This window comes from Panthera leo, chromosome D1 (assembly GCF_018350215.1).
Source record: "Panthera leo isolate Ple1 chromosome D1, P.leo_Ple1_pat1.1, whole genome shotgun sequence".
NCBI lineage: Eukaryota > Metazoa > Chordata > Mammalia > Carnivora > Felidae > Panthera > Panthera leo.
In genome coordinates this window covers 6,802,630-6,826,735 of record NC_056688.1, presented here as the reverse complement: position 1 = coordinate 6,826,735, position 24,106 = coordinate 6,802,630, and the positions used below count along the sequence as shown (strand labels likewise).

At 47.7% G+C, this 24,106-nt stretch overlaps 1 protein-coding gene across 6 annotated transcripts; it reads right to left on the bottom strand.

Annotated features, from left to right (window-relative positions):
- Positions 1 to 991: 991 nt before the first annotated feature.
- On the bottom strand, positions 992 to 20,126 carry ACAT1 (acetyl-CoA acetyltransferase 1). Of its 6 annotated transcripts, XM_042905473.1 has the most exons (13): positions 19,977 to 20,025; positions 12,920 to 13,019; positions 12,396 to 12,443; positions 10,498 to 10,615; positions 9,423 to 9,518; positions 9,091 to 9,191; positions 8,057 to 8,200; positions 7,020 to 7,170; positions 6,108 to 6,203; positions 4,453 to 4,566; positions 3,547 to 3,611; positions 1,920 to 2,077; positions 992 to 1,289 (listed from the first exon to the last, which is right to left on the bottom strand). In XM_042905473.1, exons 2-13 carry the CDS (start codon positions 12,968 to 12,970, stop codon positions 1,169 to 1,171), a joined length of 1,263 nt encoding a protein of 420 aa, XP_042761407.1. In that variant the 5' UTR covers positions 12,971 to 13,019; positions 19,977 to 20,025; the 3' UTR covers positions 992 to 1,168. The 6 variants fall into 6 exon arrangements, with proteins under 6 accessions (XP_042761407.1, XP_042761405.1, XP_042761409.1 ...); XM_042905471.1 differs by lacking the exon at positions 12,920 to 13,019 and having other exon boundaries at positions 19,977 to 20,126; XM_042905475.1 differs by lacking the exons at positions 12,396 to 12,443; positions 12,920 to 13,019 and adding an exon at positions 12,493 to 12,591 and having other exon boundaries at positions 19,977 to 20,047.
- Between the last annotated feature and the right edge of the window lie 3,980 nt (positions 20,127 to 24,106).

Genomic DNA, 24,106 nt, shown 5'->3' with positions numbered 1-24,106 from the left:
ACATTTTTTTCAGGGCGCCTGGCTGGCTCACTTAAGTGTCCAGCTTCAGCTCAGGTCATGATCTCACAGTTCATGAGTTCAAGCCGTGCATCAGGCTCTGTGCTGACGGCTCAGAGCCTGGAGCCTGCTTTGGATTTTGCGTCCTTCTCCTCTCAAAAAACAAACATTTTTTTAAAAAGAAAACTTTTTTTCCTTATGTTGCCTTTTCCTTCTAAGGTAAGGATGCATAATGAAGTATTTGCCAGGAGACTATGCACAGTGACCGTTTCTGCCCCTCCCCCCGCCGCGCCCACTCCCCACTGCCCACCTCAGCTTGAACAGGAGCTTTCCCTGCAGAGGGAGCTCTGCAGCTGAGGCTGGCATTCGTAGCCCAGCCTCTGCCTAGAGTGTAGTTTTTTTTTTCCCAGAGGAAATGAAATTCAAGACATTTGAAGAATTTCAAATTCAAGAATTCTTGAAATTCAAGAAATTCAGGTGCTTAAGGACAGGCACTGTGGCATACCGGAATAGGCAGTCTGTTCCCTTCCTTCGTAATCCAGAGTGCAATGCCCAGGATCTTCTCAGACCCCTGTCCTCCTAAATCCTGCCTGCTGATAGGAGAAGTTGTACCCATCCGAGACCTGAGCACATGGTTATCTTCCTGTTTCCAGCAACATTGACCACACTACCTGTGGCTTCTTCATTAATGGTAGGAGGCCCTGCCAGTGTGACAGAACAGCTGCCCTCACTTTGAAGAGGCTGCAAGGAGGGACACCGAGGTGGCTCAGTCGGTTAAGCATCTGACTTGATCTCACGGTTCTGTGAGATTGAGCCCCACGGTGGGCTCTGTGTTGACAGTGTGGAATCTGCGTGGGATTCTTAAATTACGATTGTCTCAAATGGAAGCTTCTACTTAAAAGTCACTAATACTGAACACTGGTGTTTCAACTAGTATAGCTTTATAACAAAAGTATTTTAAACTTTTCAAGATTACCAAAGATTTAGAGAAGAAAAAATTTATTTAGAATTTCAAAAGATTTGAGAGTTGACCTTGTTATTAAAAAAAAGTTAAGAAAATAAAACCCCAAACAGATGATCTTGTTACAGCCTGACCTCGGGTACTTCGTCATACTGGTGGTGCCGGGCCCTTCGAGCCACCTCAGGTTGTTGCTCTGGACACGCGGATGTTCTACAGCCTCTGGACCAGCATGGCAGAAGCCCCTCCTCCTCCGTTGCAGATACTGGCAAGACCATATTGCCCTGGCTTCAAGGTGTGAACCATATGAATGACAATCCGGGCTCCAGACATCCTGGGACGGAGAGATCATTTTGGTCTTTAATAAATTATAGAATATATAACCAAAACCTGTTTCAATTCCAAATTAACTTGAAAAGTCTAGGGGCCCCTGGGTGGCTCAGTCGGTTAAGTGTCCCACTTCGGCTCAGGTCATGATCTCGGGGTTCACGGTCCGCGAGTTGGAGCCCCCGCATCGGGCTCTTGTGCTGACAGCTCAGAGCCTGGGGCCCGCTTCAGATTCTGCGTCTCCCTCTCTCTCTGCCCCTCCCCTGCGTGTCTGTCTCAGAAATAAACATTAAAAAGAAAAAAAAGGCTTTCATTACAGACAGCAGAATTTGACCCCTTTTCTTAAACCGGAGAGAGAGGTTTCCAGAACAGTTAGGGCTTTTTTTAAAAGCCCAAGCGTAGACTTTACTTTTAAATAATCTTCTTCATCGTAAAACTAACCGTTCTTAGGCAACAGTGACATGGCTGTGTTCGGTGTCAAGTCCTATCACAAGTGGGGTTTGCTCTTTCAAGGACGCTGGGAAGGAAACGGTTAAGAGTAATAGGAATGAGCAGGAAGCAGTCTGGTTTAGACAGAGATACAAAGATCGTTAAGTGGCCACTAGCCCAGACGCAGGTTATTTCCAGAACCACCTACCCGATCGGATGTCCCAGAGAGACGGCACCTCCGTTGATGTTCACTTTTTGGGGGTCAAGCTCCAGCATTTTCATGTTGGCTAGCACCACCAGACTAAAGGCTTCATTTACTTCCCACATTGTAATATCCTCTTTTTTCAATCCTGCATCTTTAAGAACCTAAAAATTTTATTTTACAGTTAACATTTATTTTCACTGTTTTCTTGGAATTCCGCAATTTGGGTTTCTATTTCCCCCTCATGCAACAGATATTTAAATTTGGAGTTTCTTAGTTTCCAGGAGGAAGGGCCTTTTTATTTTCTGCTTTTAATTTCTCATCTTACTGCACTACAAGCAAAGGATCTTCTTTGCATTTCTTTGTTTTGCAGCAAAACAACTTAATTTTCTTGAATGTTCCATGGGTACCTGAAACGAACACGTATTCTCTATTTGGGGATTCTGACTTGACAGCTTTGAGATCTATTTGCCTTGATGCTTGGTTGCAGATCTTCATCTGCCAAATCAAAGGGCTTGGGTTTTTCTCTACATCTCCTGTAGTTTCTCCTTTATAAAAGTTGCCATGGGGTGCAGGGGCACAGACACTCTTAGCTGTTGTACCTTCACTGTAAATTATTTCAAGTCTTTTAGTCTATCAGCTATTGTTCTGGTGGTTCCTCAGCTATGCAGGAAGGCTTTGGGGTGTTAATGGCTGGATGGTGATTCTCTCTCTAAAATCAGGCTATTTCCCCTTTTATTGTGAACTTGAAACTATTCCTCCCCCTTCCTCTCTTCCTCCAGAAGGCTCAGTATTTTAAGCTCTACTGCTCCAACAGCCTAAGGCAACAACAGGGCACCTGAGCGTGGCCACCTGTCGAGCTCTCAGTCGGGCCAGGGTCAGGAGCACACTTCTGCCTTCAGAATCCCTGTTGACCCCCCTTGCTCTCCAGGGCGGCACTCACTTTCAGAGGCCGTACCATGCCCTTCCGTTCCTTTCTCAGATCTGCCCCCTGCTGCCAGACCATCACTTCCCATCCTTTCTGATCCTCTCTACCCTTCTTCCTCACTGATTTCTGCTCTGTGACTGCTGGTCTCAAGTTCTCCCTCAGGGTGACGCCCTCTCCTTCTGAAAGGATTTATTTGCGCAGTCTTCCGCGATCCTTCAGCCCCTCAACGCGTTCAGCACCGTCTCTTCCTGTGACCTCCCCCCACGCACACAAAGCAACTTCCCTGAGAGACCTTATCAGAGCCATAGCTTGGAGTATGTAGGTTTTCCGTTTTTAGGTTTACTCTAAGACCGGCTCCCGACAGTTCCCTTGCAGAATGGAGACCTCCTAGTAGTGAATATGTGCTTTGAATTCTAGAACCAGGCCCCTCAGTATCCCCTTTTCCCTTGCCACGCCAACCTCCTACTCTGGTCATCACACCAGGTGTGAGGTTCAGCATCATACTTAAAAATAATTCACAGTTTTTGTTCCACTGAAGATGTCTGTTGATTGCTCAAATTATTTTCAGGAGAAGTTGGAAGATTCAAAACCAAGCTAGCTCTGTCCTTCAGCAGACGAGTGACACTGAAAACCTAAACCCTGCAGCGTTGGTAGAAACAAACCAGAGGCCGGCATAACGGAGGACCGGCCCTCATCTGTTCTCACCTTAGGTACAGCATATGCGGGTGCAACTGGAAAATCAATAGGGTCCACAGCAGCATCAGCAAACGCTGGAGTTTAAAAAATTTAATAGGTCGTTAAAATCTTTTGTACAAGTGATCGCTAACAGTTGTTACATATAATACGCAAAGATGCAAGCTTCCCAATCCTAATAGATGTAAACGTATTTGTTCCTTTTCTAGGATTCTTTGCTTTATAAAACCACATTAGTCATCAAAGCCATGGATTTTCACAGGTAGGAGGTTGGAGGGAACTGGCCTCCAGGGACACTGGCATGATCTACACATAACCGTGGGTGCTGCAACAGGCAGAGTCCCACGTCCTGCCGTATCCAGTGAGGATGCCTCCAAGCATCCAAAGTACCCGACAGCCTCAACAACAGAATCATTGGTTACGAAATGTCAACAGTGCTGAGGTTAAGAAACCAAGACCTGGACTAAAACTGAAGTTGTAAGGCTTTTAGTAAGTAACGAAATGGTATTGGTCTAACACATGAGAAGGCAAAGCAGATTTTACAACTAGAAATACGTGTAACGAGATTGAGAGTATGACGAGGTCACACAGGAAATCTAGCTTCTCGGGCATTTATTATGAGCTATTTCTTAGTCCCTAATTTCGTACACTTTTAATAACTACCTTTCCCCTTGGTGCCACGGTAAAACATGTACGTTGTACTCTCCCACTCCTCATATCGGACAGGACAAAAATTTTTAAAGCTTACTCTTCCCGTAAAGCAAGTTGTAACAAAGGTTAAAGGAGCTGCTCGCTCCCACTAGGAGTTACATCCCATCACACGGTACACGTGTAGACACCGTGTATTACCAGCATGGAAACCCCACTTCGGGAAGTGTGCAGACGTGAAGGGATAAACGAGCTGAGAACACGACCTACCCGCTATCCTTGCCAGCGGCTTAACGCTGAGCCTCTTGGCGGCATCCGCAGTCATCAGAACCACGGCGGCCGCGCCGTCGTTCAGCGTGCTGGCATTGGCCGCCGTTACTGTGCCTGCAAGCACCAGTGAGCAGGAGGTGAGAACACAGTTTCACACGGAATTCACCAGGATCGATTTAATAAATTCCTGCAGGGTAATGCCTGGGTGGTTTGCCGCGTGAAAAATGACCACGATGCATGGCGAGAATTCCAGCTTCCGGGAAGCACACGCAGAGCTAACTCTAACACTCGTGTAAGAGTGCCTTGGGTTAGTTCCGGACCCGTCTGGTCAAAGCTAGCTCAGAAACACGTGTGTGATGGCACTAGGTACATGCTGGCTTGCACTTCAGACATACGGACCAGCCCGCTATTTTTTCTCCCCAGAGAAAGAGAGAAGCAAAAACTCAGTATCAAAACCAGGTACTTGTTCTCTATAATCACTTCAAGTTAGACGTCAAGAACTCTAAAGATCATTCAACTTTTTAAGTTTATTTGAGAGAGAGTCCGTTTGTGAGCACGGGAGGGGCAGAGCGAGCATCCCAAGCAGGCTCCGCACCATCAGTGCAGAGCCCGAAGTGGGGCTCACGCTCAGGAACCGTGAGATCATGACCTGAGCAGCAATCAGGAGTCAGACATTCAACCGACGGAGCCACCCAGGCGCCCCTCGACCGAACATTTTAAACATCGGAATGTTACAGTATGTAAACTATATCAACTAAACAGATTCTTTTTTTTAATTGCAGCAAAGACCCTACAGTAGACCGCAGCTAAAAATATAAAAATATGTTTCTGTAATATGAATTTTATATGATACTTTAAAAAAGACTGATCCAGGGACGCCTGAGTGGCTCAGTCAGTTAAGCGTTCGAGTGGATTTCGGCTCAGGTGGTGATCTCACAGTGCGTGAGTTCAAGCCCTGATTCAGGCTCTGCACTGACAGCACAGAGCCTGCTTGGGATTCTGTTCCCCCCTTTCTCTCTGCCCTTCCCCCTGCTCATGCATGCATTCTCTCAAAATAAATAAAACGCTTTTTGAAAAATAAAGACGACTGATCCATTCCTATAGTTGGTATTGAGAAACTCAATCAGGAAAGGCAGAAAAGTAACTTTGGGTTACGACAACTGTATATACAGCCAATTTTAAAAGCAGAACTGACCTTCTCAAGGATTCCAAAAGCATTAACTTAAACACTGGCATCCACTTACGGTAGCATTTGACAGTTACTGAGGGCCTACCTGGCACTGGCGATAAAACAGGGAACAACTCTGCTGTCGGCTTCCTAGTCAAGAATCTTACAGGGATTTAACATCTCAACGACTTTCATGTCACAATGCACTTTCAAGATGAACTGCGAATGAAAAACTGCATTCTATACCCATTCTACAATCTCCTCCCTAGGATTTCTATTTTGAAGGTATTAACCAGTAAGCGATTTTAAAGATTTTTTTTTAATAAACCTAATTTGTTCGTTTCACATGAGCCCGACATAACTGAAAATGTTAAGTAACAGCTATATATTTTCTAGAATTACTTTTTAAAAAATCCTTAGGTGGTTCCCAGACTAGCTATGGTACATTAACTCCTCTTTTTGTCACGCTTCATTTCACAGTACTAACCATTTTCTTTCTGGAAAACGGTCTTCAGCTTTGGAACTTTGCTAAAGTCAACACGTCTATATTCTTCATCTTCTTTCACCACTACATCTGGTTTACCTGAAACACAAGTCTTTTAAGTAATCACCGGCCAAGACCACAGTGCGTCGGTGCGATGCGGGGGCAAGGACCCGGGCAGCCTGGGCCGCCTCTGAGCCCGTGCACCTCGCACCGCCCCGGGGACTCCACTCTACCTTCCGTCACCTGGGCCCTGAGAGTGACTGAAAGAGGAGCTTATTAAATAGTTGGACGATTCGGATCTTGGATGTGGCCACACCTCGTTCTCTTCCCTCCCTATTCTGCCACCACAGATACGACCCACTCTCCTGACCCTGGGGTCGGGAGAGGCTCGGCGATTCCGTCTTTCGGAGCCTAGTCATCATTTCTGAATGGAAATGTAACCTAAACCAAAGGAACAAGATTTCACTGTGGATTTAGTCTGCTGGAGTCGGGGGGTGGGTGGGCGGGGGGGCACCTGCCCTGTGATCTCTGTGACCACAAGCCCTACAGAGGGGGCTCTGGGGATGCGGGTGGGACAAAGGGGTGTGGAGCCCAGAGCCGCCTAGCCCCGCCCTTCTAATAAATCCCCGGTTTCACTTAAAAGGCTAATATATGGTCTGTCACTTACACTGCAAAGGTTTTTAATCCGTTTCTCGAATTGAAAGTATTATTCTCAGTGGAATCTGGGGAGGTGGAACCTGATACTAAATTGGGTTTAATTCTGTTCTCTCTCAACTGGCAACGTTTCACTTTAGTGACCATAACCATCTGTGTCCTCAGTTGAACAAAGATAAAAACATACTAATTTAAAACCAGACTTCCACAACATGTAAGTCCACTAAAAATCAAACCGATTTTGGAACGTCACGCGTCTACCTTTCGCCGAAATCGTGACAGGAACCACCTCCTCGGCAAACCTCCCGGCGTCCCAGGCCGCCTGACTCCTGCCGTAGGAGCCCACGGCGTACGCGTCCTGCTCCTCGCGCGTGATGTGCAGCTTCTTAGCCGTGTTCTCGGCACAGTTCCCCTGATTCAAGTTGGGATCTTTATCAAACTAATTCACTTGGCGTAACTTATAAAATACCAACTTTGTATAACCTAAAACCGTGGTTAGCCGGTAAACTCAGTTTCTAAAAATACACTTCTTTCGATACCGGGTAATTTTTCACTCATGTCTCCTCGTCAGGTCCTTGAGTGAGCTCAGAAGTTGCTAGTTCAAATTCAACAGCTGTGGAATCCGTCATTAGAAGTCAGGACACACCCTATCCCCCCGGGTGGGGCGGTTTATTCAACAACAGAGTCAAACTGATGCAGTGGGCAAAGGACAGTATTTTCCCAAAACGAATGGTGAAAATGAGCATTTACAGAGCCCATCCTTCCTCTCCAAAACACACTTATTTTAAAAAGTCAAGCAGGGGGGCGCCTGGGTGGCTCAGTCGGTAAAGCGTCTGACTTCAGCTCAGGTCACGATCTCGCGGTCCGTGAGTTCGAGCCCCGCGTCGGGCTCTGGGCTGATGGCCCAGAGCCTGGAGCCTGCTTCCGATTCTGTGTCTCCCTCTCTCTCTGCCCCTCCCCCGTTCATGCTCTCTCTCTGTCCCAAAAATAAATAAACATTAAAAAAAAAAAAAAAACTTTAAGAAAAAAATAAAAAATAAAAAAAATAAAAAGTCAAGCAGGGACAGTTGGGTGGCTCCATCGGTTGCGTACCCAACTCTCGATTTCGGCTCAGGTCACGATCCCAGGGTCATGGGCTCGAGCCCCGTGAAGGCTCTGCGCAGAGTACGGAGCCTGACTGGGATCCTCTCTCCCCCTCTGCCCCCTCCCCAGCTTACCCATGCACTCTCTCAAAATGAACTTAAAGTCAAGCAGTATTGTATACTAGCCGGTATTTCTCCTTCAAAAGCAATAATTACCATATGGATTTTATTGTAGACGTCAGTCAGCCCATCCTTCACAATCAAGTCTTCAAGCTTGACACCACCGTACGGTGTAGCGCCTCTGTTCATCACGTAGGGAGCGTTGGACATGCTCTCCATCCCACCTGCCACCATCACATCCTGCCCGGCAGCGAACACGCACAATGTCAGTTCCAACAGGAGCTGAGCTGCAGACCCGGTACGCCCGCTTCACAGCTCCAGCACACAAGCCTTCTGGGGGCTTCATTCAACATCTGTTACACGGCGAACATACAAATACCCTCTTGCCCCCGATGAAAAAAGCGGTCTCGAGTGTGTAATGATGGGATGGGGCGCCCGGGTGGCTCAGTCGGTGAAGCATCCAACTTCGGCTCAGGTCATGACCTCGCGATCCGCAGCTCTGAGTCCCACACCAGGCTCCGAGCTGACGGTGCGGGCCTGCTTGGGATCCTGTCTTTCTCTCTCTCTCTGTCCCTCCTCTGCTCACGCTCCCGCTCTCAAAATAAACATTAAAAAAATTCTGTCTGTCTCTGCCCTTCCTGCACTCGTGTGCGCTCTCACACACTCTAAAATAAAATAAAGAATTAAAAAATTCAGCAAAGCCAGGAGAAAACCTGCACAATTTAACAAATGAACCTGGGTATGTGGGAACCATAAATGCGTCATCAATTCTGGGCTCAGTCGAGGATTTGATTCCCAGGGTCAGCACCTTATTCTCATCTCTGATGAAAACCCTCTTATTCTGGCAAATAAAAAAGTCACGATGTTATAAATCACCCAGAATCTCAGAAAAAGACCAAGTAAAAGGTCACCCAAAGACTAAAACATCTTGGCTGAAAACTGTTTTTTAACACAAGACCCAGAAGCTATCATCTGACGTCTCCTCCAAGCGCGATAAGCAAATCCGGACGGCGCGCGTCAAACACCACAGCGGCTGTACTCGGGACAAAGGACCGCACTTCTAAAGCACTCACGGGCGACGTCTTCGGGGACTTCCGACACCACAAATTGGAAAAGGAGGTGCTTCTTACCTGATGTCCACACATGAGGCTCTGAGAGGCCAGCATGATGGCCTTCATCCCCGAGGCACAGACTTTGTTCACAGTCGTGCACGGAGTAGACAGAGGTAAGCCTAAAACCGACACAAGTCAGGTCACACTTGTGAAAAAAGAAGACACTCTTCGACAGCCGCAGAGTTAAAATGAACACAACAGAGCACGTTAACTTCTAACCCCCAACGGCATCGCTCTTGCCCATATAAATCCACGTTCTACGACGCATCTGACATCTCGTTTAAGCGGACACGGCCACCAACGTGCTGCGCCAAACACCGTAAGTGTAGAAGAAGAACAATTCCCGGTACCTGCGCCCAGGACCGCTTGCCTCGCAGGGGCCTGACCTTCACCTCCTTGTAGAACGTTCCCCATGTATGCTTCCTTCACTTCTTCTTTCGGAATCCCTTTTGTGACACAAATAAAACAGGCATGTCCGTATTTTATTCAACTGAATAATCAGTGATTACTAATGAGGTACACGACATTATATAGCGGGAATGGTTTCTTTTTGTCAGCTGTGAGATTCAGACTCACTGTAGGATTTTCTTTTTAATGTTTAAGAGCCAGAGAGAGAGAAGGAATGTGAGTGGGGGAGGGGCAGAGAGAGAGAGAGAGAGAGAGAGAGGAGACAGAATCCAAAGCAGGCTCTGAGCTATCAGCACAGAGCCGGACACAGGGCTTCAGTTCATGTACCATGAGATCATGACCCGAGCCAAGATCAAGCGTCGAACACTTAACGGGCTCAGCCAGCCAGGCGGCCCTGGAGCACAAAGATTCCTTCACAAGAAAATTAGAAATAGAGGCATTGAGGGACACCCGGGTGGCTCAGTTAAGCGACGGACGCTTGATCTCAGCTCAGGTCATGCATGATCTCACGGTTTGGGAGTTCAAGCCCTGCATCGGGTTCTGCACGGATAATGCAGAGCCTGCGTGGGATTCTTTCTGTCCTCTCTCTCTCCCTCCCCCGCTAGCGCACTCTCTCTCCCTCCCTCCCTCTCAAAATAAATAATAAACATTAAAAATGAAAGAAATGGAAGGCATTAAGTCATTTCTAAATGTTATGTACGCAGTTAGTGCAAAACTAATACTTGTTCCATTTAATCACTGCCCCCCTCAACACAAAAAGCACGGGAGCTGGGGTGCCTGGCTGGCTCAGTGGGCAGAGCACATGACTCTGTTGCTTTCTTTTTTTGTCAGTTTTTATTCAAATTCCAGTCAGTTAACACACAGTGTAGAATTCATTTCACGTGTACAATTGAGCGATTCAACACTTAGGGACACACGACTCTTGATCTCGGGTCATGAGTTCAAGCCCCATGTTGAGCACAGAGTTTACTTATTTAAAAAAAAAAAAAAAAAAAAAAGCCAAAAGCAACTACTGACCTGCCTTTTCAATGGCCCCCTGAATTGCAAGGGAACCGAGCCTAGTGGCTGGCAGGGAGGAAAGGCTGCCTAGAAAGGATCCAATGGGCGTTCTCGCAGCACTTACTATGACCACTTCCTGGCAAGACACAAGATGGGAAGAACGATTTCAAAATTTCACCCAAACCATCTCTCATTAAATCAACATCACTCACAGATCCACAGTGGTCCCCCAGCCTTACTCACCGGGGATACCTTCTCAGATGCCCAGAGGATACGCCTGAAACCGGAGAGAAATGAACACTATACTGGTTTTCCTACGTGTGCACAGCCGTGACGGAGTTCAATTCATAAGTCAGGCACAGTAAGAGGCTGACAACAATGACTAGTCAAACAGAACCACTAGAAGAATACACGGGCATCAAAGTCATGTGCACATGGTCCCTCTCCCAGGATCTTACTGTCCTGGATGCCCCCTGAGGACCACCGTGGTGGGTGATGATAAAACGCCCATGGACGCAGGTGACGTGAGGTGAGCCGGCCAGGCACTGGGACGGAGCGTTAGGTTACTACTGGCTTTCTGGGGACATCACAAGGAGGGTCGTCTCCTTCCAGGCCCAGGCTGACCACTGGGAACAGACACCATGGAAAGCGGGGTCGCAGATAAGGGGACCGCTTTATTATCTTAAAAAACAGACTTTTTATGAATGACTACTCCTTAAAACCATCTCAGTATCTGAATAGCAGTAAGACTAATCAATCCAATAATGGTGCTTTAGGATTTAAGATCTAACTGAAAACCTCAGACAAACCAAGTCTAAAGCAGGCACAGATGCTTCCCCATTGTCCACAAGAGGTCTGAAACCAGAAGGTTGAGTTTTGATTCTACTACGCCCTCACAATTTAGGAAACGATCAGTTTCCTTGTCACCTGCACCATCAAGGGCGCTAACCAAAAGGCTTCTTCACTGACGGCGGCTCTGGGTGGGGGGCGGTCCAGACCTGCGTGCTGGGTGGACGGGGCTGGGCCTTGTAAGGAGGACACGGCACAACCATAATTTCTTAAGTGATTAGTAAGAGAATATTAATATGAACCATAAGAAAAAATAGATAAAGCCCTCTTAGACACTGTCAAACTATTTTAACAGTTTTCTCCTCACACTTGCCTTGGGCATTCTCCTAAGGCCGGAGATAAATAAGGGAAGTGTTCCTTAGATTTCTGGCCATCAGGGACACTTGGGCGGCTCAGTCAGCTAAGCGTCCAACTCTTGACTTAGGCTCAAGTTATGATCTCATGGTTTGTGGGTTCAAGCCCCACATGGGGCTCTGCACTGACAGTGTGGAGCCTGCTTGGGATTCTCTCTCTCTCCCTCTCTGTCTCTGTCCCTCGCCCAATTGTGCACCCTCTCTCTGTCTCCCTCCCTCCCTCAAAATAAATAAACTTTTTTTTTTAAGTTAAAAAAAAAAAGATTTATGGCCATTAGGAAGTCATTTGAGGGACTCGGAAAACAAAGAGAACCCCTCAGAAAGCACCAGGTGATCAGATGATGGTCCTTCCTGTCTAATACCCAGCCTGGTTCAGTTTCTTTCTGCTAGTATCTTCCATGTGGCCTCTACATGTCCCTCACGGTATAAAGAGGGTCCCTGAGAGTAAGGACGAACACGGCACAGTTGAGAGAGAAGGCTGTTCGGCAGGAGACAGTCGGGACGGAGCAGATTATTACGCAGGGCAAGGGCAGTAGACTGATGTCTCTTTAGGGGCATTTGGGAGTTTAACCTAGAATTTCAAGAATTAGCTATTCCCAACCACAGCAGCCCCCAAGGTGGCCCCACAAATATGCAAATATAGACTTTTTTTTATTGACCACATTTTCCTTTAAATTTAAAAAATTTTTAAGTATGAATTAAATTTATACTTACATTCAAAGTGGGTTTTGATACATAACTTCGCTCCATGTATTTTATTTCCTGTAATATAAACAATTATAAAGTTATCGTGTAAAAAATATTAACCTACATCATTTTGTACTTCTCGGCAGCGAGGTTATGGGGACTTCTTTCTGCTTCCGTGTGTTTTTATTTCCACATTCTACACCACGCATATCACTGTTACAATCTGAAAAAATACTACTTTGTTAATACACTTTTTAGCTATTCGTTGAAATGTTGCTTTAACTTCAGATAAGTTTATAAACTTAAAATTTCTAGGCCTTTTTAAGTAAGTTTTATAAAATGTAGTTTTAAGTTAAATCTAAATTCTAAATTAAGTAATTTTAGAGCTCCACAAGAAAATATCCTCGTTTAAAAAATATATAAATAAAACTTGTTATTTTCTTCATCCACTTCTAACGAATGTACTGATTTATCTGAGGCAAACATACCTCCTATAAACATGGCCTATAATCCCAGACAAATTATTTTTCAAGAAAGAAAAGGGTAAATACCTTGCCGTACACCCCACTTCTTTCTGCACTGCTCTTAGGAACAAAACCCATCAAGACCAAGTTGAGGAAATACAAGTCACAGTTCAGAGACCTGACTTTCCTGGAAATGAACAACTTACAGGACAAAGAACAAAGAATAAATTTTTTTAGCCTCTGAAGTCAGAAAGCAAAGTAAATACTCAAAACTAACAACTTCTATTTAGAACCTACTCTTGTTGATAGTTATCAATGGGCAATCACACCTCAGTGTAACAAACCCACAACACATAAAGGCTGGCCTGACTTTGCGCAAATAACCCACGGCAGCTCTCGATTTATAACTCGGCACGAAAAGAAAGTAGATTCGACGAGTGGTTATGAGCAGAGAGAAGCGCAGTAACCGCAAGAAACCGGTTTATCAAGTGTTTAGATAACAACAGATGCAAACAGCAACGTAAGAGAGAATGCTGTTCCGGCAGTGGAAGAACAGCATTTAAGATCATCTTCTTTCCCCAGGTTAATACGACGGAGTAAGTCACTCTTAGGTAGAAAGTTCACATAAACAACTTTGCTACAAGAAATAACCTAATTTAGGGGCGCCTGGGTGGCTCAGTCAGTTAGGCGTCCAACTTCAGCTCAGGTCATGCTCTCACAGCTCGTGGGTTCGAGCCCCGCATCGGGCTCTGTGCCGACAGCTTGGAGCCTGGAGCCTGCTTCGGATTCTCTGTCTCCCTCTCTCTCTGCGCCTCCCCCACTCATGCTCTGTTTCTGTCTCAAAAATAAACATAAGAAATATATTAAAACATATATATACATATAATTGTTACAATATTCAAAGCAGCTCATATTCTGAAGCCATGTCTTTACAGTCTTTGTGAGGAAGGGATGTCAAATACACCTGCTAATGACCTGATCCTTCACTCGCTCAGTAACCCCTGGAATCATTTACTTGCCCGAAGGCGACATCAGGAATCCGGTATCCATAAAATATAATCCCTCTATTACAGCAGCATCATAGTCTTACAAAATGAGAAATGTCGAAATTACATGTACACATTCCACACTCCAAAGACAACATGTAAAAAAAAACACAGGGAGCCTCATAAACCACCCCCAGGGATCAGTGAGAAGGCTTACTTGGCGTGAGGTAATGCTCTCCAGACACAGAGTTCCAACAAAACGCTGCGGGCAGCAACTCTACATTCTAAGTTCTTCTTTCCAATAAATACGTCACAAGTACACACAACAGAGGTCACCGACATGTTGTCACTTCCAGACTAACCCATCTGCGCAGACCCTGAAATGACATTCCCCCCGCCATCTCTACCTGTCCCTCTGGAAGCTGAGTCATTAGACGAGCCAGGTTTGTGACTTCACTCTCCTGAGCTTCCCATGTACGCACTGGCCCAGGGCAGCACACGAGGGCCTCGGCCGGCGAGACCCAAGTGCACCTGCCGAATGCCCATACTCCCCCCTCTCAGCTGTGCGAAAACAAGTGCGCCCTTAACACATCATACAATCAGGGCTGCTGCGGACAGAACTGACTTCTCGTGAAGAATTCCAGCTTATCCTCTGTGATCCAACTTTGAATTACAAGTTCCCGCTGGTATTCCCAAATATTTGGAAACTAACACACTTTTAATGGAAACCCAACATACTCGATCTTGTGGGCTGTAACTAAAGCAGTGAAAAGAAATTTTTTAAGTTCCCATTTGCATTGAACATGCCAGTCACGGCCTCTCCAGCTACAGTCCTTTCTCAAATGGGGTGGAAGGGACAGCCCTAAGTACCTCTGACTGCACCCTCCTCCCGCTGGCCAGAGCTGACAGCACCACGGACGGGGTGGACTGTGACCCAAGCGGCACCCCGAGAGACCGGCTCAACTGGGTGATGACGGGCCCTTCAACGGAGGGGTCCCGGGCGCTGGAGCCGTCGGCACCACGGCCAACGCGGCGTCACAGCAGAGGTGGCAGGGGAGAAGGGAGCCCTCGGCAGGCAGAGAAGTAAAGGAAGGCAACCTAACTGTTCCCACAACAGGAGGAAAGAGCTTGACGGGCCGCAAGAGGCAAAGGCAGTTCCTCGGAGACTGACCTTCCATCAGGGTCCAGGAACGCGGCCTATGATGCCTTGGGTGCCGGGAGCTGCCCGCGGTGAATATTCCCAACCCCCAACCCCCACTCCATAGCGAGTCTGGAAGGGAGGCGGAGCCTCGGAATCACGCGGCCTTCACTCGGGCCACTCCTCCTCTTCAGGGTTCCTGGTTCTAACCCAGGGCTCCCAGGCCTCTCCGCCGGCCCGATGCTGCCTGCAGCTGCGCTTTCACAGAGTCCACAAGTTCAGGCGCGCCTCCCCTCCTCGTCCCCCTCCCCCCAGCCCCCGCCCGGCCTGGACCCAGGCGCACAGTCAGGCTCCGCACGTTCAGGTGCACCTTCCCCTCCTCCCCACCCGCGCCCAGATCCAGGCGCACAGTCAGGCTCCGCGGCCTCCCACACAAACACCCGCAAACTTCCCAAACCGCCGACCCTGAGCGTTCACCTCACTGCTCGGCCTCCCGGTCCCCAAGTTCTCCAACAGGTGGCCTACGGTTACCACCCGCTTACCAACGCCCCTTCCACCCCCGGCCTGGCACCAGCTCAGCAGGGTCGGCGCGGCAGGCAAGCCGCTCGGTCTCTCGGGAAGCGGGTCCGGCCCCGGGCTCCCTGCCTGGGCCTCCTCCAGCCGGGTCCCCTCCACCGCAGGGCGCCGGGACCACCAACTGAGGCCTCCCTCTCCTCGGCGTCCACGGTCACACGGTCCTGGGCTGTGTCACCCCTCCCAGCCCGCCCAGGGCCAGGGCCTCCCTTCTCCCTCGGCCTCACGGTCGCCCAGATGACCTGCGAACTGTCTCCAGCCTGACCTCCCCACCGACCTGCAGACTCAGGATCCAAGCACCACCTCGTTGGCCTCAGTTCCGTGTCCAAACCACTGCCCTCAATTTGCACCCCAGGAAACTGGCTGCCTCCCGGCACGTCCCACCTCCAAACATCGCAGTACCCAAGTGCTCGAGCCCAGACCCTACACTCACCCTTCACCTTCCCCAAAACCCAGATACCCTACCCCAGATGCGGGCACTCCCGTGTCCAAAATACACCTAAATTCTTCCCCCTCTCCACCTCCACTACTGCCACCAGGTCCTGTCCCGCTCTCCCACCAATATGACAGCCTCCTGCCCAGTTCCATGCACCCAGCTTTAAAAATGTCAATCAGGGGGCGCCTGTGTCTCTCAGTCTCAGCCTGTTAAGCATCGGACTTTGGCTCAGGTCATGATCTCCTGGTCGGTGGGATCGAGCACTGCGTCGGGTTCTGTGCTGACAGCTCAGAGCCTGCTCGGGATTCTCTCTCTTTCTGCCCCTTCCCCACTGGCGCGTGCTCTCTCTGTCTCTCCCCCTCTCTCAAAACAAATACACAAACTTAAAAAAGTTATGCTAATTGCAAGCGACAGTTTTCAATGTAGGTATTTCATTTCTCTAATCCCACTGTTAAAAAATCTTACCTAACTACCTTGTTATATTAAATCTTTACAGTCTGAGTGCCCTGTTACGGGTTGAACTGTGCTCCACTTCCCAACCCTGCCAAAACAAAGAAGCCCTAACCCTTGTACCTTAGGCTGTAACTTTATTGATAGTGGTCCTTATGGAAACAAGCAAGACGAGTAGCCCTAATCCTGTAGGACTGATGTTCTTACAGAAAGAGAATTTTAACACAGAGACAGACATGCACAGAAGAAAAAAGACTGGGGGAGACTGCCCGGTGCAGACAGAGAACTGGGACCATGTATCAACAAACCAAGGAACTCCAAAGATGGCCAGCAAACCACCAGAAGGGATGAAGAGGCAAGGCAGGATTTCCCTACAGGATCGGGGGGGGGGGGGGGGGGGGGGGGGGAGGGTGCGGCGTGGCAACACCATGACTTTGGAATTTCCAGCCTCCAGAACTCTGAAACGTTTCTCTTGTTTTAAGCTGCCCAAGAGAAAATTGCACAATTTTGTTACAGTAGCCCAAGAAAGCTAACACATCCCCCTTGCTGAAAACCTCCCCTCCTGGGCTTTCAGACACAGTCTCTTGCCCAGGGTTTTCTCCCATGATGCCATGCTCTCTGCCCTCCCCTTCACAGGATCCTGCTTGTCCAGCCTGTCCTGAAATGCCCTGTCTCCCTAAGGCCCCATGCGAAGTCCTGCTCTCTTCTCCCTCCATGCACTTGCTCACGGAGCTCATCAATGCCTGCGAAGGCTACCGCCGTCCGAGGCTGGTCATTTCCAAATGTGTATTTCACGCAGTTCTCTTACAGGCCACACCGTTTCCTCTAACTGGCAACTCCAAACTCAAGTCCAAAATACAACTCATCACTTTCTTTCTACTGCCCCACATCTGTTCCTCTGAAAACCTCTACCATCCACTAAATGGCAGGCCAAGGCCCCCAAATTACACCTAACTCCTTCTCGCTCAGTTCTTCTTAGCCAATTACTCATGAAGGGCAACAGATTCTACTTCCAGGCTACCTTTAGAATCTCTCCTTCTCCGCCTATGTTTATTAGCACATCCAACTGCTATACGACTTGCCAGCTTACGGCAATATCCTGACTTTTCTTTTGGCCTGCGTTAAGAAAGCAGGCCGAGGGACTGAGGTGCAAAAACCATGGGGTGAAAGGGAATGGGAAGTGTATCCATCAGGGTTCAACCAGGAAAATGAAAACCACTGTATTTGAAACATAACTGAATGCAGAGATTAAATACAAAGGTGATAGGAAAGCTAAGAACAACAGGAGACAGGCAGTACAGATTAACAACAGGAAGGCATTAGCACATTTAGGATGTTAGGACAAAGGGAAGAACCAAGGTTACCAAAGCCAAGGGGTCAGGGTCACCTTGCAAAAACGAGAACCAAAAGAGCCCCTGACTTTGTCCGCAACACCATCTAAGGGCAGACGGAGAGAAAATAATCCTGGCTTCTCCATTCCTATCTCCCAATCTCTTACCAGCCTCTGAACACAGCCAGAAGTCAGCTAGTAGACACTAGATGTTTGCACACCCAAAAGGAAGCCCTGCAGCAATACAGAGGGCAGAAAGGAATCTGACAACAAACAGACCCAGGACAGGCACAATGCAGTAATTTGTTTTATCAGTTCGAGTATTTAAGACAAAAACAAAAACAAAACAAAACAAAACAAAACAAAACAAAACAAAACAAAGGGCTCCTGGGTGGCTCAGTCAGTTAAGCATCCAACTTTGGTTCCAGTCATGATCTCACAGTTAGTGAGTTTGAGCCCCGCATGGGGCTCTGTGCGGACAGCTCAGAACCTGGAGCTTGCTTCGGATTCGGTGTCTCCCTCTTTCTCTGTCCCTCCCCCCGCACTCACCCTCTGTCTCTCTCAAAAATAAACAAACATTTTTTTAAAAGGCAGTAATTTTGGGTCAAAATAGGAGCTTCAAGGAGGCGATGCTCAGTAGTATCAAGAAGGTAAACAGGAAGAAAAATAATACAAAAAAAGAAAAGCGCTGGTATTCTTTGAATGAGTGGCAGGGAAATCTACCTCCAGCCGCTTAGTGATTACAGCTGGCAGGGCAACGGGCTCCAATGAAGTCCGTTCAGGTTTGCTGATCATCATGAGACACTTGTGTGCCAAGGGTAACAGTCACATTCCATTCAACAAACTGGCACCGAACACTGAAAATCCCGTTAACAACAGATTTCTGTAGTTCAGTAAATGACCACTTAATTCAAATTACCAACGCTGTGAACTTACAGCTCCACTCTTTCATCAGCAACTGTGTGTTTGACGGTAGTATCTTAACTATAAATTAAGAAGGCTCTGCACCTGTGTTTCTTAACAGGACCTAGTTCACCTGGCCAACACTGGCTGAAACCCCGACCTCCCAAATCATTCCATGAAATACCAAACAAGCTCATTAAGAACTGATCCTGGTACATTTCCCAACTCCCCTCTGCAGCTAGGTGGGGGGGAGGACCGGGAGAAAGAAAGAAGAAAAGAACTCCTGGTTCCTGGAAACCCACTCTTCCTGCCTTTTCTATTTGCTCAGTCACCGGGGGTTATTTTTAGACTCCTTTACCCTTGGCCCCGCACCCTCCCTGTCTGTCAAGTTCCACATTTATTCTTTCATAAATCTCTTGCATAATGCTGCTCCCTTTTTCAGCTTCTGTTGCCAGCATGCAGCTCAAGTTACCTCAAACCAAAACAGACAATGGTTTTCTCCCCCACTTCAATCCTCCAGATCTCTGGCTATGACAACTCCCCCCCCCCCCCCAAAAAAAAAAAAAACCACATCAACGGTCTCCACTGACTTGGGTCAAATCCCAACTCATAAAAAATGACGTGGGTGAACTTCAAAGCGGATTACCCGAATCAGCCTGGAAAGCTCAGGCCTCACCAGCCACACCCTGAAGTCTTACTAATCCCTAAATTTTGCCCGATCCTGAATCCAAGGTGCAGGCTCCTTTGCTTTGAGGTATGGGAAACACAGTCTTGGCGTTCAAGGCCGTGGCTCCTGTGCACCGCCGGCACAACAGCCAGAGGCGAGGCACGCCCACGGAGGCCACCCCTTCCAAAATACGAAACACCAAGTATAATCTATTCCTTGTATGGTGAGCAGCCATTTATTTTCCCTGGCAAATTTGAGCTGCACCAAGGGCCTCTTTTTATTCCCCCTTAGGGCCTCACGTCTCGCAAGCCCAATGATGACCTACTGCACGAACATAAAACATCCTGACAACGAGCTCACAAACATGTTTTGTTTTCTTTTAATCCCGGGAAAAATTTAAAAGGAAAGAAGGAAAACCCCGGGGAAGACGTTTCGCTCGGGGCGCCCGCCAGGGAGAGACCCTTCGGCCTGCAACGGTCCGAGCCCCGCGCAACCCACGCGCGGGTCCCCGCAGGCGCCAGGCAGCGGCGCGCATTGAGCATGCGCGGTACAGGTGGGCTTCCCGGCGAGAGTTCCCGAGGCCTGCGCCTGGAGCTTCGCGGGCCGGGGTCCTCCCCTGCGCGGGCCGGCATTCTGCAGCCCGCGTCCCAACCCCTCTCACCCGTATCAGCCTCCGGAGCAGGGGGCCGCGCCCACGGGCGCCGCCACGCAGGAGAGCCGCCAGCACAGCCATGACCACCAAGCACCCAGGGACACCTTCTACGTGGAGACTGCCGGCGCACGCCAGGGGTCCCCGCGCCGCTGCCCCGCCCACCCCGGGCGGCCGCGCCCCGCCCGCTCCTCCAATAGGAGCCTCGGACGGCGAAGATGCACGCAGCTATTGGCCGACATCCAGGAGGGGCGGGGCTACTGGCCGGAGGAGCGGGCCTGAGCCCGGAAGGGTCGGGAGGCGCGGCTGCTCCAGTCTCCGCACTTCGGACCTTGTAGTGCCGGGGTGTGATGTCACCTGAGTGTTTTCTGCCGCTTAGGTCTACACAGCTCATTAAAGTATTATTCAGACATCTGATTGGGTTTTAATTTATGATGAGATACTTTTGCAGCTATTTCAGTAGGAGGGGAATAGAATGCATATTAACAGCTAACTTTACTGAACAATTAAGAATTTTTTAAATTTAATTTTATCTTTTAAGTAACTTTTTTTCATTTTATTTTTATGTAGGCTCTACACCCAAGGTGGGACCCACCTGAGATGTAATCCCATGCTTCACCGACCCAACCAGCCAGGTGCCCCTTTTCTAATGACTACACCCAATATGGGACTGGAACTCACAACCCTGACATCATGAGTCACATGTTCCAGCGACTGAGCCAGCCAGGCACTCCCACAATTCAAAAAAGAATTCTATTAGTCGTCAGGGCACCTGGGTAGCTCACTGGGTTAAGTGTCCAAGTTTGGCTCAGGTCATGATCTCATAGTTCATGATTTCGAGCCCTGCCCTTGGGTTCTGTGCTGACAGCCCAGACCCTGGAGCCTACTTCAAATTCTATGTCTCCCTCTCTCTCTCTGCCCCTCCCCACACGCACTCTGTCTCTGTCTCTCTCAAAAATAAACATTTCAAATTTTTTTTCAAAAAAGATTCTCTCCCTCTCCTGCTCCTCTCGCACACCCACACGCTCTTGCTCTCTAAAAAAATATATATATTTTAAAAAGAATTCTATTAATCCTCACAAAAACTCCATGAGTTAGATGCTATTTTTATCTCCCCCTTAACTAATGCGCTAACTGAACAAAGAAATTAACTTTTTTGTCAGGTTGCACAGAAAGTGGTAGCACTGGGGTCGGAACTGGTATCTTCACGTGGCATTGCTTTCCTGTTCCTTTTCCCAGAGCACCACGTAAATGTTACGATTATTATCCTCACATTTTGGGGAACCCATTACTTAAGCTTGAATTTTCACCTGTAGACAGTCAATCTTTGTGTCGCTAACATTACTGTCTTTTGTATTGATTGTCATGTAGAGGATACAAGGAGTGACAACAAACTGAACCTTTAATTCAACTAACCCCAAGCCCAACTCAAGTTTTTCCTACAAGAAAATTCCCACCCTTCATTAGGTTTCGTTGGCAGCTGAGGGAGATTGAATTTTTAGAAGATGGCCACACCCGTACTCAGCTCACCCGACAAGCTCTTCTTTGTGATGAACGCTCCCTCCCCCCATCAGCGGTGGGGGCCGTGTCCCTAGCCTGGAATCTGGACAGTGAGTGCAGTCTGGCAGGAGCGACGTTGTGTGACTTCCCAGGTGAGGGCCAGGCAGAAACATGAATAAAAAGCCTTCGGGTGATTCCAGTCCCCAGCGTTCAACCCTTCCAGGTGAAACCCCAGACATTATAGTGCAGATAAGCCTTCCCTCTGTGCCCTGTCTGAATTCAAGATCCATGGAAACCATCAAAGAAATGAAATGGCTGTTCAGCACCCCTATCTTTAACTTCCCAGACACACTAGGTTGTCCCTTAAAGTGGTGTTTGATTCCTCCACTTATCAGAACTTCTATATTCAACAGGTCACCAAGTCCTAACCCCTTCCTTTCAATGTCACACTCAATGCCTTCTCTTTTGCTGACCCTCTAGGACAGGAACAAACCTATTCATACTTAGTGCTTCAACAGCTACTGAAAAAAAATAATTACACTGCGTATCCACGTGTAAGCTACATTTGTGTGTGTGTGTGTGTGTGTGTGTGTGTGTGTGTGTGTGAAAGGCCCAAGACATAAAGCTAAATTTTTTACATTGAATTTTAATTGGATATTTATTTATTTTTTAGAGAGGGAGACAGAACACAAGCCAGGGAAGGGCAGAGAGAGAGGGAGACAGAGAATCTGAAGCAGGCTCCAGGTTCTAAGCTGTCAGCACAGAGCCCGACACGGGGCTCGAACTCAGGAACCGTGAGATCATGACCTGAGCCAAGATCAAGAGTTAGGCACTTAACCGACTGAGCCACCCCAGGCACCCTAACATTATATTTTTAAAGAAATAACTCAGAAAATTAAGCAGCTGGTCTGGCCTAGTACACAGGGACGACCAGTTGTGACAAGAGAAAGCTGATGAGTACAGGAGGGGATCAAGTGGTAAAGGGTAAAAAGGATAGAAGAAGAGTCACTTATGCAGCTCTTGGTACGGGACTGTTCTTTCACAGTATAACCCATTTACTGCTCACAAAAAAAAAAAAAAAAAAAAAAAAAAAAACCACTGAACTAGGGGATGTTACTATCCACATTTCACAGCCAAGGAAATTCAGATACAAAAGTGGCATAGTTCGACCAAGGTGTCAGAGCAAGCAGTTAGCGACGCGGCTGCAATTTGAACCTGGGCCGTCTAGCTGTGGGTCTAAGCTCTTAACCTCTGTACCAGTTTTGCCTTGCGCAAGGCTCGCCCTGCAAGCGCAGGGGGCAGTTTTGATTGGACGGTCGCACCACTGTGTTGGGCAGGACAGCTTCTAGAGAAAGTCAAAGAGACTTAGGGTTAATTGGGGGAAGACAGCAAATGTACTCCTGAGCTTCAGTAAACAGCTGCTTTTCAAAACTAAAGTCCAAAATAAATAAGCTTGGGGCACCTGGCTGGCTCAGTCAGTGGAGCATGTGACTCATGACCTGTGGGTCTGAATTCCAGCCCCACGTTGGATGTAGAGATTTTTTTTTTGTTTGTTTGTTTTAAATAACAGGGAGGTGGGGAGGGAAGGCAGCTTCATCACTAATGTGAGCAGCATGCAAGAACGTAGTTAATCATTTCACTTAGGATTCTAGGGATTGAGGAGTGCTTGGCTGGAGCGTGTGGCTCTTATCTCAAGGTCACGAGTTCGAGCCCCACACAGGGGGGGTAGGGCTTACTACATAAATAATCAATAAGTAACAAAATTAGCTAAGACCCGAAGGCTTACATAGACTAGGAATGAGAACTTTCCAGGCATAAGGCACGGCTTATTAAAAAGAAAAAACCTAAGCATTTGAACATTCAAGATTTTTTTTATAGGAAATAGAGAAACGGCCTGCCAGAATAATTGTAGCACTTGAGTGGTCTAAATTTGGTGCAGTGTAGACTCCTACATAAGTCAAAACTCATTCTGGTCTTTATCTGCATCTGTCACATAATGGTGAGTGTCCTCCAATCCCCGTCTCCCCTGCTGCCCAGCCACAGGGGAGTGTGACAGGAGAGCCACCACATGTACACAGTAAATTCTGTGTTGTGAGAGTAGACGTGAGTTCCCCGATTTAAGCCAGCCTGTCTAAAAACGTAGCCCACAGGAGCACTAGCTGTTAAACAGAAGATTGACGTGGTCGCCTCCTCACAGAAAGGCCTGGTGATCCACAAAACCCTAAAATAGCCAACAAGGCGACTTTCCTCTTATAGCTGTAGAGAGCAGACCAGTTAACAGAGCTCGAACTGCTGTTCCTCTTGTTTTGTTTTTCTGGAAACCCTGGACGTCACTGGACAAGTCAAGGTGGGTGTGAGGCAGACGGGGAAGACAGGAATGCCGAGGACAGAAGGAGTGGAGGGAATAATCCTCAAAGTGACAGACCTCAATTTATGAAAAGATAACGAAATTTGACTGAATTTAGGTGAAAATGACTGGATTGAAACTTCTTCCAGAGATAGAAATGGAGTGTTAAGATTTAAAAAAAAAAAAAAAAAAAAAAAAAAAGATGAAGTCCAGTTTAAGAGAGAATTAAAAAAATTTTTCTTTTGTATAACCGGATGTGTAGCTTTTATTTTTTTAATTTTTTTAAAATTTATTT

Excerpts from the sequence above, each read along its gene's own strand:
- ACAT1 (XM_042905471.1), bottom strand. The coding sequence starts at position 20,048 with ATGGCTGTGCTGGCGGCTCTCCTGCGTGGCGGCGCCCGTGGGCGCGGC. Across the intron at positions 12,444-19,976 it reads TGCTCCGGAGGCTGATACGG|GAAATAAAATACATGGAGCG; the intron begins GTGAGAGGGGTT and ends TTTATATTACAG. Across the intron at positions 10,616-12,395 it reads TATCAAAACCCACTTTGAAT|GAAGTGGTCATAGTAAGTGC; the intron begins GTAAGTATAAAT and ends GTGTCTTGCCAG.